General features: G+C 35.1%; 1 protein-coding gene across 1 annotated transcript; it reads left to right on the top strand.

The window, feature by feature from the left end:
- Positions 1-844: 844 nt before the first annotated feature.
- LOC107783012 (uncharacterized) lies at positions 845-11,761 on the top strand. The gene is given in 23 exon segments (XM_075237153.1): positions 845-1,061; positions 1,144-1,190; positions 1,733-2,226; positions 2,229-2,983; positions 3,233-3,433; positions 4,263-4,349; positions 4,452-4,517; positions 4,604-4,768; positions 5,136-5,213; positions 5,292-5,353; positions 5,355-5,487; positions 5,588-5,657; positions 5,743-5,870; positions 5,991-6,047; positions 6,730-6,899; positions 7,000-7,108; positions 7,218-7,303; positions 7,381-7,447; positions 7,536-7,602; positions 7,710-7,846; positions 9,151-9,242; positions 9,799-9,865; positions 11,242-11,761. Coding segments are annotated over 23 exon segments (3,423 nt in total). The 5' UTR covers positions 845-959; the 3' UTR covers positions 11,425-11,761.
- Positions 11,762-12,587: the final 826 nt, after the last annotated feature.

Here is a 12,587-nt window from a genome sequence, read left to right as displayed (position 1 = left end):
CTTTTGCAAAGGCACTAGTTAGTTGGAAGTCTACTTTGCAGTCAACAGTTGCTTTGTCTACAACAGAGGCAGAGTACATGGCTATTACAGAGGCTGTGAAGGAGGCAATTTGGCTTCAAGGATTGCTAAATGAGCTTGGTATTGAACAAAAAGGTATCACAATTTTTTGTGATAGTCAAAGTGCTATTCAATTAGCGAAGAACCAAGTTTATCATGCAAGGACGAAGCATATTGATGTTCGGTATCATTTCGTACGAGAAATCATAGAAGAAGGTGGAGTCACGGTGAAGAAAATTCATACTACGGAGAATCCTGCTGATATGCTAACAAAAGTGGTGACTGCTATCAAGTTTCAACATTGTTTGGATTTGATCAACATCGTTGAACACTGAAGATTGAAGATGAAGACACAACCAAAATTTGTTATAGAGAGAAAATTGAAGACGTGGAATTTTTGCCAAGATGGAGATTTGTTGAAATGTCAAAAATTTCAACGTCCCACATCGGTGTGTTAGCAAAAATGGATAGGATTTTTCCCTATAAAAGGAGGCCTAATGTTTAGGATTTAAACACAGCTCTCATTTGCCTTCTTATCTTCTTCAGACATTTGTATCTTCTCTCTTGAGTATTATTTCACTTGTATTTTTGGAGTGGAATAAAATATTGATTGTGTCCGACGAGTAAGCAAAATTAGCCGAACCTTGTAAATTCTTGTGTTACTTTTATTGTTGCTTTATTGTCTTATTTATTATTTGGTGGCTGTCATAATTTTTGGTATAGTAATTGTGACTTATTCACACTATATACATTTGGCTTCCGCAACAACTAGAAACTAGAGAGTTGGTTCTGGGAAACTTCATAATTTTGGAAATAATGAGGGGAATTGACCAAAATATATAAAATCTCAGAGGAGGAGTCTATAATTTTTACTATTCACAGCGCGGCGGAGGACGGCGGTGATGAGGCCAAGGCTTGTCGTCGGCGAGTTCTTCACGGGTCGGAACTCGGATCCGGTGAAGTTTGGAACTCAATCGACTCAAGATTTGAGAATGAAGTCAGAGGTCAGTCATGCTAAGTGATTTGGTGTTAAGACGATATCGTTTATTGTCGTGAAGATTTTTCTGGAATTTGTGATTCATACAGCGTCGTTTCAGACCGGGAATGACTTGCGAAAAAAGGCTGCTGAAGAGGTTATGCTGTTTTGACTATTTATTTACTTCCTTTGTCTTATCACCGTCGATTCTTGTTTTATATAGGGTCTTTGTGTAATTTTGGAAACGGGGAGTTGACCTTAACATATTATACTCTTGCGCTCGGTGGGGGTGTTTAAAATCTTCATCCTTTCCCACCTTGATATCTCCACGTTAAAAACATTATCAAATCAGCTGTTACATATAATAACACTTCTATGTTGCATAACAATGAATTTCACAATACCGATACAGTAAAATTTTAAGTAACTTCGAAACAAACATTATATTAAAATAACAATATATACAATATTAAGATATTGTATTAAGATATATAGCCTTGGCCCCGGGGACCCTTTTTATTATCTTTTGAAACAAAAAAGGGAGTTGACCTTAATATTTATAGTACATTGTTGGAGGAGGTATCTGTAATTTTCACCTTAATATATTACAGTTTTCTGACAACTCCATAGTTGTCTCTCAATCTCTTTCATTTGTCACAACTCCGTAGTCATCTCTCTCTCTCTCATCTTAATATATAGTGTAATGGATAGCAAGGTTACTCAGTTACAGAAGGCCGAGATGGAGGCTATTCTTGGGCCTGACTCAGAGCCATTTGAAACATTTATTTCTGATCACATAGACAGCTCCGAGGAAAAAGATTCGGAGGCTAAATCCATATTTAACATGATGAAGCAGAAGGATCCAGAATCCCTTGCACTTAAGCTTGTTGACTATCTTGGCCCTCCCCACGACTTTTATACCCGTCAAGAGTGTGCTCTCCTCTTAAAGAAGTTGCTTAAAGATGACGACTTATGGACTTGGCACAAACTAAGTGTCTCCACTCAATCAAGCATCAAGTGTATGATCCTTGATTGTATGAATCAAGAAGAATCAGAATTCATCATTGGAGAGCTTCGTTACACTGTTTATACGCTGGCTGCTTCATCTCTTCCAGATAACAACTGGCCTGAGTTATTGCCCTTCTTTTACCGATGCGTCACTAATTCTAGTTCAAACAACTTTTTTAAAAAGTCGGTTTCTTAATATTTGCGCAACTAGCCGAGCATAGAGGCGAAAAAATTGTCCTTTGGGTAAAAGATCTGCACTCAGTATTCCGAAATACTCTGAATGATGATACCCTCGATCTCAATGTGAGGATTGCAGCCACAAAAGCTGTGATCAACTTCATTCAGTGCGTATCGAGTTCAAATGAAAAGGAGCAGTTTCAAGATCTATTGCCAGGTGTGCTGAGGACGTTGGCTGAAACATTGAGCAGCGGTGTTGACGAGGCCGCATCATGGTACGTGCTGACATTTTTAAAAGACTTGGCGAAGAATGAGCCTAGGTTCTTGAGGCGACAACTAGTGGTTGTTGTGGGTTCAATATTGGATATAGCAAAGGATGAGAAATTGCAAGAGGAGACGAGGCATGGGGCGGTTGAATTTTTGGTAAATTTGGTTGAGGCAAGCTGGGAGAAGACACCTGGGATGATGAAGAGGTTGCTCTCGTTTATTAGCAGATGTTTAATGGTGTTAGTGAACTTATTAGCCGATACAAATGATGACCCCGGTTGGCATAGTGCCGAGACCAAGTATGATAGTACAGGGACTACAAGTAACCACAGCTTTAGTGTGCACTTCTTAGAACGGTTTTCTCGTGCATTAGGAGGTAAGTCTTTTGTTCCTATTGCTAAAGAGCAGCTGTCTGCTTACTGGGATGCCCCAGAGTGGGAGAAGCGCCATGCAGCTCCCTTTGCACTTGCTCAGATTGCTAAAGGTTGCTCGAAGCAGGTACTTTGTATTAGTTGTGTATTCGTTATGGCTATATGGTTTGATTATAAGGGATATAATATTATTTCAACTCGTAGCATTTTAGAGGTGTTTTTTTCTGGCAAACTGCTTAAATGTATAAGATATATTTTGCCCCCTATTACTCTACCACTATGCTTTACACCGTTTAATTATTTGAAGTTTTCTCTTTGATTTTTTTTTCTTAGGCAATTATGTACCTCGAAATCATGACTCTTTTTGCTATAATAGGTGATGATTAAGGATCTGGAGCAACCAGTGAAAAAGGTTTTAAATTGTCTCCAAGATCCTCATCCTCGAGTCAGATGGGCTGCTTGCTGCGCAATTGACAGGTTGTCGACTGTCTACCATCCAGATTTTCAAGAACAATACCATAACCAAGTAGTTCCTGCATTAGCTGCAACTATGGATCATGTTCATCCACGAGTGCAGGTTTGTCCTATGTGATATATACTATTTAGGGATGCTGCAAGTTTCCCAAAGAATAGTTGCCAGCTAAAAGAAGATTAGATGATCATTGATACATGAAACAACTAACAAAGTTTTTGTTCTTGCTGCACGTCTACAAGGTGGTCTCATGTACCATACAGTTGAAGTTCTTTAACCTTGCCTAGGTCTACCCCTTTATTTTCTATTTTTATCCATAAAGATAATAATTGAGTATTAATATACCTTTTATATTCTAGTATATCTGATTCCTAAGAATCTTGGGCTTAAAACTAAATATTCCACAACTGTCGGAGTTGGCTCTTTATTGATCCACTCATCTTATTGCATTCTGCTTGATTTCTTGATGTAATTTTGAGATTACTCTAAGAAGTCTCTTCACTATATATTGCTTCATTTGCTTAGTCGCAACACTTGTTACCAGTTGGTCCTCAACAGTCACTTTTGCTTTTCTGCAACATGACACAAATTAAGGATGTATTGTGTAACATCCCTTCTAGAATTTTGTAATACAAACATTTATTGGCTTCGGCAGTGTGTTTCTGAAAAATCTATTTTGTGACTTTATTTTATTTGCAATAAGATCTTTCTTCTGACTTACAAGAACGTTGAATGATTGTAATAAACTATGAGATTATAGGGGAAGTAATTATTACTAAATGTCAGGGAAGGTATCTAAAGTGCACCCGTAAATAAAGTTTGGAAATAAGCATAAGCCTAAAGATTTGGTAGATGTGAATCCATTCAGTTGCTGATGCCAACTAATATGGTCCTTTTACCTTTTTGGCATTTTTATAGGCATCTGCTGCTGGAGCTCTATCCTTCTTCTGTGTCCAACAAGTCAGATTTTTTGATACCTTACCTAGATGGAATAGTTAATAAACTGCTTGTACTTGTACAGGTGTGCAACTATAGAGGCCACCAAATTACGAAGGTATGTTACTTCTGACAAGTGCAAGAGACTAATGATGTCTTTTTCGGCATTTTGTTGCTTTAAATGCAGAATGGCAAACAAATGGTCCAACAAGAAGCATTATATGCATTGTCTCGTATAACTGAATCTGCTAAGGTATTAACTGGGGCTTTTATTCCTGACTAAGTTCTATTTTTGATTAAATTATCAATCATGAAGGCTGATATATTATATGTAAATAGGAGTACTTCCGGACCTATTATGACACTGTTATGCCACAGTTGAAAGCTTTCTTGAGAAATGCAGATCTTACATCCGATCTCATTCTTCGTGCCAGAGCGATAGAGTGCATGAGCTGTGTTGGGTCTGCTGTTGGCAGGGAGAAATTTAGAGAAGACGCAGAGCAGGTCTTCTTCCAACTATGCCCAGTACTGAGCTTCGATGCCATTGATTGAACACATATATATTGATGCCATGCTCATAGGACACATCTCTTTTAGTTCCTTACTCATGGAATACTGAACACGTATATAGATGCCATCGATTGGGGTTGCTTCGTTCTTGTTTCATTTGTTATGCTTTGTTTCATGGCTTTACCGTGGTCAAACCATAATATAGATTACTCTTGTTTGAGTTACTATTTCTTTCAACAATTATGTGCAACAAAACGTATGACAGTGATATCTCTCCGTTATCTCTTGGCATTCTTTTTCTTGTCTTGGCCTGTGCTGGTGTCACAATTATAGAGCTTACTTTTTTCTGTTGTCATTAAAGGTCATCAAAGTGATTATGATATCATTACAAGGAATACAAACGAAGGGGGATGATTCTCCAACTGAATACTTGCTAAGGGTATGTGTAAATTACTTCATTTTAAGATCAAATTTCTTTCTAGATTGGCCTCTTTTTATTTTCTTAATTTCATTGCAGGCATGTGCTGCAATTTGCGATTGCCTAGGACAGGATTTTCTTCCTTATATCCATAAAGTCATGCCCTTTTATTCAATGTGCTCAACTTGAACCTGCTATAACCATCTCTGTGAAGCGGAACCAAGTTGCAGCCTGTTTTATGCTATGCCTCTTCGCTGAGACATTAAAGGGAGACTTCTACCCATGGGTTTCCCAGGTTGGCCTGAATGATCATCTGCACGTTTTCGTTTTTGTCATGTGCTGTTGAGTGATGTCAAATTAAACAGGTCATATCAATGGCTTAATGCATTAAACAGGTTGTTCCAGTCTTTATTCCACTTCTGAAATTCTATACCCACAATGGTCTCAGGAAATGTGCTGTTATTTGTGAGAATTCTCGTGATTTCATATGGTTTTTAATTTTCTAATTTTTCAATTGCTGAAGCAATTTTCTAAATTTTTGCTGTTTAAGCCATGTATATTTTGTTGCGTTCTGCTAAACTAGCTGTTGAGAAAGGGATCGCACAAGGTGCAAGTGAGACATATTTCACAAAGTTGTCAGACCATATAATGCAGTCTTTGCTAGATGCTTTGCATGAGGTTGTTCTTGACCTATTATTTTGCTTCTTTTTTTTTATAAATTATTTTGGTTCGGAGATTGTTTAACTTCGGTCTATTTGGATAAAAGAGAAGTGACACTTGACTTGTTATCTCATGCAGGAGCCTATGACGGATATATCTGCAGTCATGTTGAGTACATTGAACAATTGCCTGCAGGTTCGGTTATGTCGAAGACAATTTCCTTAATATTCTTGATCCAAGTTTGCATTTTTTCCTACTGTGGTGGTATGTTGCCTTTTAATTTCTTATGTTCCAACTTGATCATAATGTTGGCCTTTACGTAATCACACAGTAAATAACTCCAATTTCTTTTCCTTCAATAGAGATCTACAAAAACACTCAGCCAAACTCATATCAGTTATATTATACCAGAAACAAAGAAAGCTTAGTACATCTCTTATAAAGAGGAAGACATGGGAACAAAGAGCACGCGATGGCTTGCATGCTAATATGTTCAGGGGATCAAGTAAAGTAGGAGCTCCTTATTCAATTCTTACTAAGTGTGCATTTATACCTACAGTTTACAAAGACATGGTCAAACTTTATAAAATTCTTAAAAAATTGAAATGTGGAATCAAATTTATGACAGATAGGGAAATCACAAAAGTTATCTTGACCAGGTAAGACTAGTGAGTCTGACAAACAGCTTAGTAACTTTGTATTAGATCGACTCCATTGGGAAACTTCTTTCTAGTAAACCCCCTGTTAATCCAGCTTCTAGCTATTGCTTGAAATGTTCTATTAGTATTATAAAAGCGAGAAACAGCAAGAGTGGCAGAAAGTGAGTTAGAAGAGCAAAATAGGATTGTCATTCTTGTCCTTATGTTTCTTCTTTCAGATCAGTCCACTTCTCAATGAAGGTCAGCTTCGTAGAATAGTGACTGAGGTAAGGCATGTCATTACAGAAAGTTCAAACAGAAAACGAAAACTCAAAGAGAGAGCTAAATCAGAAGACTTTGATGCTGAGGAGGGAAAAATGGCAAGAAGATCATATTTTGTGGCAGGTATGTTCCATTCTAAGAATGAAGTTCAGATATAAATGACACCCTGTTGTACTCTTTATGCAAGCTTCACTTTGATTCTACTTTTACTTATCGAATAACCTGAGCTTTTTCTTTTATCAGCTTTGTCGAATATTAAAAACATTGATCAAAATGGTGAAGGCAGCATTCTTGCCTTTCTTTGACGAGCTGGCATCATTTCTGATTCCTTTGTGGGTGAGTTCAGGACATGATAACCACCTTCATTCTAACACTCTACTTATTTATTCATATCTTTATCTTAATTTTTTAATTTACATTTTGAATTTTTCCTGCTTCTATGAAGGGCAAAGATAAAACAGCTCAAGAGAGATGTGCACCAACTGTTATCTTTGCTAGCCTAGTGAGGGAGTGCCCTGAAGCGGCTCTAAAGTGGGTTTGTGTGTATGAGTTTTTCTTAAATGGTTGGGATTACTGTTTTGATAAAAATTATTTCCTTTGTCAACTAGGTACTGTGATATATTTCTACCTTTGTTTTTGGATGCAAGCAATGACGAAAATCCAAGAGTTAGACAGGTTTGACTATCTTAGTGGTTGCTGTCAGGTTCTTTATTCTAGTTGCTCACGATATCATTTAACCAAACACCATCGATGACGTGTCCAGAATGCTCTTTATGGGCTTGGGCTTTATGCGGAATATGGTAGTTCTGTTTTCAAACCTGTTGTTAAAGGTATAATACCGTTGAATATGATATTGAGATCCTTCTCATTATGAAAAGTGGATGAAAAATGATACTACATTTTTGTACTTACTACTAAATCTCATGACATGATTCAGAGGTTATTTCAAGGATCAATGTAGTGATAATGCATTTATGCGCTCGTGAACCTGAGAATGAATGTGCATATGATAATGCTGTTTCTGCACTGGGTAAAATATGTCAGTTCCATCGGGAAAGTATCAACTCGGCCCAGGTTTGTCCTTCTTGAAATCCCTAACATTTATTTGTCTATTCTTTCTTAAGCCTACAGGTCATATATGCTTGAGTTGGAATTCTGATATTTAAGGTGTACCTTTAGGTCTTAATTGCAAACTTCCTTGCATGCATCAAATAGTTTGAGAGCTGCAATTATTTTTTTATGGTTCATCCTAATCTTTGTCTCATAGCCGCTGATTCAGTTCGATAAGTTAAATTGCACTAGAATGGGAATATAGTAATGTGATGACCTTCTTCATTATTATACACATGGAGACTTAAAAGAGGTTCCAGTAATTCCTGTCTTATTTATTTATTTGTTTATTTCATCCTTTATTTGAAAAGTGTCTACTTAACCCGACCAGAATATTTATATACTATGCAACTTAATTTGATAAATAAGGTAATTAATGATTGGTATGCTTGTACTTTCCACGTTTCCTAAAAATTAGTTCCTAATTGCTTCAGTGTTGCCATTTCCTTAGTTATTAAGCCTTTTTTATTTTCTCTCTTTCTGTTATTCTCCGGACTATTTAATACACTGGTACTGATACTCCGTGCAGAGTCCTTTTCCTTCATTTCATTAAAAGGGGAAAAATATCTATTACTATACATGTATACTGAGATTCCTCTGTTTCCTTTTTAAGTTATACTTGCTAATGGAGATCCCTTTGAGTTTATTTCCTTTTTGACCTACTCCTTTTGTCTCATATTGTGTGACAGTAATTGACTTGTCTAGAGTTTGAAATGTTCATTTGACTTATGGTAGTGGAAGAGAATATTACTCCAACTAATAGTCGAAAATCTAGTTTGGTTGATATAACATCGTATGACGTATCAAAAATTTAAAAATTTAGTTTTAAATGAATTTGAAATCTACAAAATTGTGAAAGTTGTATGGTAAATATTATTAGTCAAATGGTGTCAAACATTTTAAGATGCCCTTCAGATAAATTGGGTTGGAGAGAGCATTTGATTTAGCCTTACCTTAACATAAGATACTTTACTAAGCTCAAAAGTGTTTAAAAAAGGAAAGAGAAGAAAATACTCAAAGACACTTTTACATTTTCAGTACCTTTTAAGAAGACTGCAAACAATTGCTAACATGGTCGTTGGTGCAATTGTTTGTGCCTTTTGTTAATACCTTCTGATAAGAGTCTGTTTCATTGTGCATGCGCTCACATGTCGAAATATGGTAAAGCGTATAGCTTTTGATCTTCATAGATAAAGTGATGTTCCTGCAATGTACTATTTAACCTTGCTATAATTTCTTCACAATTCTAATTCCAAATCCTTTGGTAGATTATTCCGGTTTGGTTGAATTGCCTGCCTATAAAGGGTGACCTGGCTGAAGCCAAATATGTTCATGGCGAATTATGTTCGATGGTTGAAAGGTACTGGATTAGTTTGTTCTAGTTTCATTCTTATCTGGTTTTCACTTTACTAATTTAAATCTTTGGTTTTTATCTGTTTCACACATTTGTTTTGTAAAATTAGAAAAGGAATGATTACAAAATGGCGACATATGATTAGAACTTTTCCCTGTAAATGAAATTACAAGCGTTCTTAGTGCTAGCATGTTTTTTGATTTCACATATCGGTAAAACTAACTAATCATGAGCCAAACTAACTCTTGAAGTATTATTTAGCATTGTAACTAGTTTACAAGTTTGCAACAGTGCAACAACAACAACAACAATAACTATGACTCAGTCCCAAGCAAGTTGGGGAAGTTTATGACAATAATTGCAACAATGTTTATATTATATGTTTTAGAAATATTTCATTAGGATGTGCAATTCCAAGTGTAGGCTTTCGTGATAAGAGATCACCAGTTGCCTTCTGATGTATATTAAGTATATGATCTTTGTAGCATTTACAAGCTCTCCTGATTGTAGCAGTTAATGAGTTTTTAGTCTTCAATGTTTCACCAAATTTTCTCATTTGCAGGTCAGATATAGAACTTATTGGTCCCAGCTATCAATACATTCCAAAAATTATTTCGGTTTTTGCAGAGGTTAGTTTGAAATCAGAACTATTAGATACTAGATTAAGTTGTTCATTCTTGACTGACATAAAATTTCCCAAGAAGCTTACAGGTATTACTAATGTACTGGTAGAGAAGGAGGTAACCCTCACAATAAGAGTCTCTATCTTGCCTAGGCTGTTATGCTATTTTGGATTACTTAGTAATCTCCAATATAGCTCATTAAAAAAACATAAAAAATGCATTGGAAATCTTATAAAACGTTAAAAATTACATTTGTCACTATTTCATGTTTTTGTTCTACTTTTTTTGCATACTAATTTGAGTATCAGTTCTATAGCAGAAAATATAGTGTTAATAGCATCTAAAGTAGAGAGGTAAAAAGAAGTCCACCTACAGTCAAACCTCTCTATAACAACATCGTTTGTTCCAAAATTTTTCGGCTTTTATAGTGAATGGTTGTTATACACTTATAACAGCATTTGACATTTAAATATATTTTGGCTGTTATAGACAAAAATTATCCAAAAACTAATTGTTTTTCTTTATAATATTATATATAAAAGATTAATAAAAATTTTAAATTCAAAATATCGAAAGATATAAATATTTCACGAATTAAATGCTAAAGAAATCTAATACATTATTAAAAAATTCTTAACTAAATGCACAAATATTTAAACTCTAAGGCACACAATAAAAAAATACGAATAGATTACCTTTACATATTATTGGTAATTGTCCAATAAAAGATATATCATGTGTACATCTTCAAATGAAAAAAGAATGATATGCATATCTTCAAAAAGTATAAATAGATCTTTTAAATATCTTTTGGCATTTTTCTAATGCAAGATATCATTTGTAGATCTTTAGTTATAAAAATATTTGATGTGCATATGTTCATGGAACATATTGCTATCTTTAAGATAATACATATAGCTATTATAAGTTGTACATTAAAATTATAAAATATTTGCTTAAATATTTGGAATTATTATTAGTAATAATCTTAGAAAATCTGCATGGCTGTTATAGAGGGGTAACTTTACAAAGAGCGTATTGTCATAAAGATGGTTGTTGCTGTTATAGGCAGAATGCTATTATAGAGAGGTAAAATATAACATAAAAAATCGGTTCTGAGAAAATCTAGGCTTTTATAGTAAATGACTGTTATATAGAGATGCTGTTATAGAGAGGTCTGACTGTAATACTTTTCAAGCATCCAATGTTAAATAACATTCTCGTGTTCAAATCCCCTTTGCTTTAAATTTCATCGAGATGGTTGACTGATTATATTGTGGATGTTGCCGGTGTGAACGTATCATTATATTGTGGATGTTGCCTATTAACCAAAACTTATGTATATATAAACATTCGATAATTGAATGTTACTTTTTCTACAGGTTCTATGTTCTGAAAAAGATCTTGCTACAGAAGAAACCAAAAATCGCATCATTAATATATTAAGGCAGCTTCAGCAAACTCTACCATCAGCCACCTTGGAATCAGCATTGACATATCTTGTACCTCGGCAGGAGATGGAGTTGAAATCAATTCTATCACCTGAAGAGGATGCTGGCTTTTAATCAGTACAGTGAAACTACTAGTCCGAGGATCAAACATCTGATGCTCAATATTCCTGTAAAAATCAATTATTTGGAGTGAAGCTCTATATTTGCCTACTTAAAGGGGAACACTTGGAAACATGAACGGTGGAAACTTGTGTGTCTGTGTGTTTATGTGTAACATGTGTATAACAAAGCAAGTCCTTTCCTCAATAAGGAAATAGGTGTAAGTTATAGCTTGTGAGAGTCTGTTACTTAGATAGCTTTGGTGGTACCCTACCACTGCCCTAGAATCTTCTCTTTTCTAAAAGGGATTATTTTTATCAATAGTTTATATATAAATTATTTTTGCCCTATTTATACAGGATAATTTTCTTTAATTGAACCCTTTGCTATGCATAGCTCCACCCCTGATTGGTTTCATCTAATGCCACTTGCATATTAAAGAATATAGGTTAAGACCCTAGCTACGACCTTACTTGAACAAGATCTGTTGTTTAGGCTCGTACCACTGTATCCTTGAGTTCTAAGGAGACAGGAAATCAAGTTTGGGTACCTTTTATAATTTTGTAACCAAAAAGAGGAGTTGACCTTAATATACATAATATTGGAGAGGTATCTCTTCCCATGTCATTGATTTCCGCGAGTAAAATGTTCTGTAGTGTCCTTGATCTTACTTCATTGCCCTAATGTTACTATCCTCTGGTTTAAACTGGGACTTACTCCATATAGTTTCCTATTTAGTTTAGACATTTCACCGGTCTTATTTCTCAAAGCACTTATCATCAACCCAAAACACGCAACCATATTCCAATCCTTTCTATCTATGAAATAAATACTATTAGGTTAACCATAATAATATTTCAATGGACAAACGAATCCTGTTGAGACAGATAATATTATTTTTAAAGCTGCCGAATACCAATGTATGTTAAATGGAAGTTTTCCCAAAATGTGCAATTTGGCTACAAAATTTTATTAGTGTGTAAATTTTGTAAAAAATCCAAAAATATGCAAAATGTATATGTGAAATTCGATTTACATGCGTTTTAAGTTAACTGAGGTAATAGACGGTCAACGAAACGACGTTAGATTAAATCGCATTTTAGAAATGCAGCTAATAAAGCTATGTTATATAGATGGGCTACCCTGTGAAATAAAACGGGCACCAAGGAAGATTGCCT

This window comes from Nicotiana tabacum, chromosome 18 (assembly GCF_000715075.1).
Source record: "Nicotiana tabacum cultivar K326 chromosome 18, ASM71507v2, whole genome shotgun sequence".
Taxonomy (NCBI): domain Eukaryota; kingdom Viridiplantae; phylum Streptophyta; class Magnoliopsida; order Solanales; family Solanaceae; genus Nicotiana; species Nicotiana tabacum.
The sequence above is the reverse complement of the archived record's forward strand: the minus strand, read 5'-3'. Positions and strand labels throughout refer to the sequence as shown.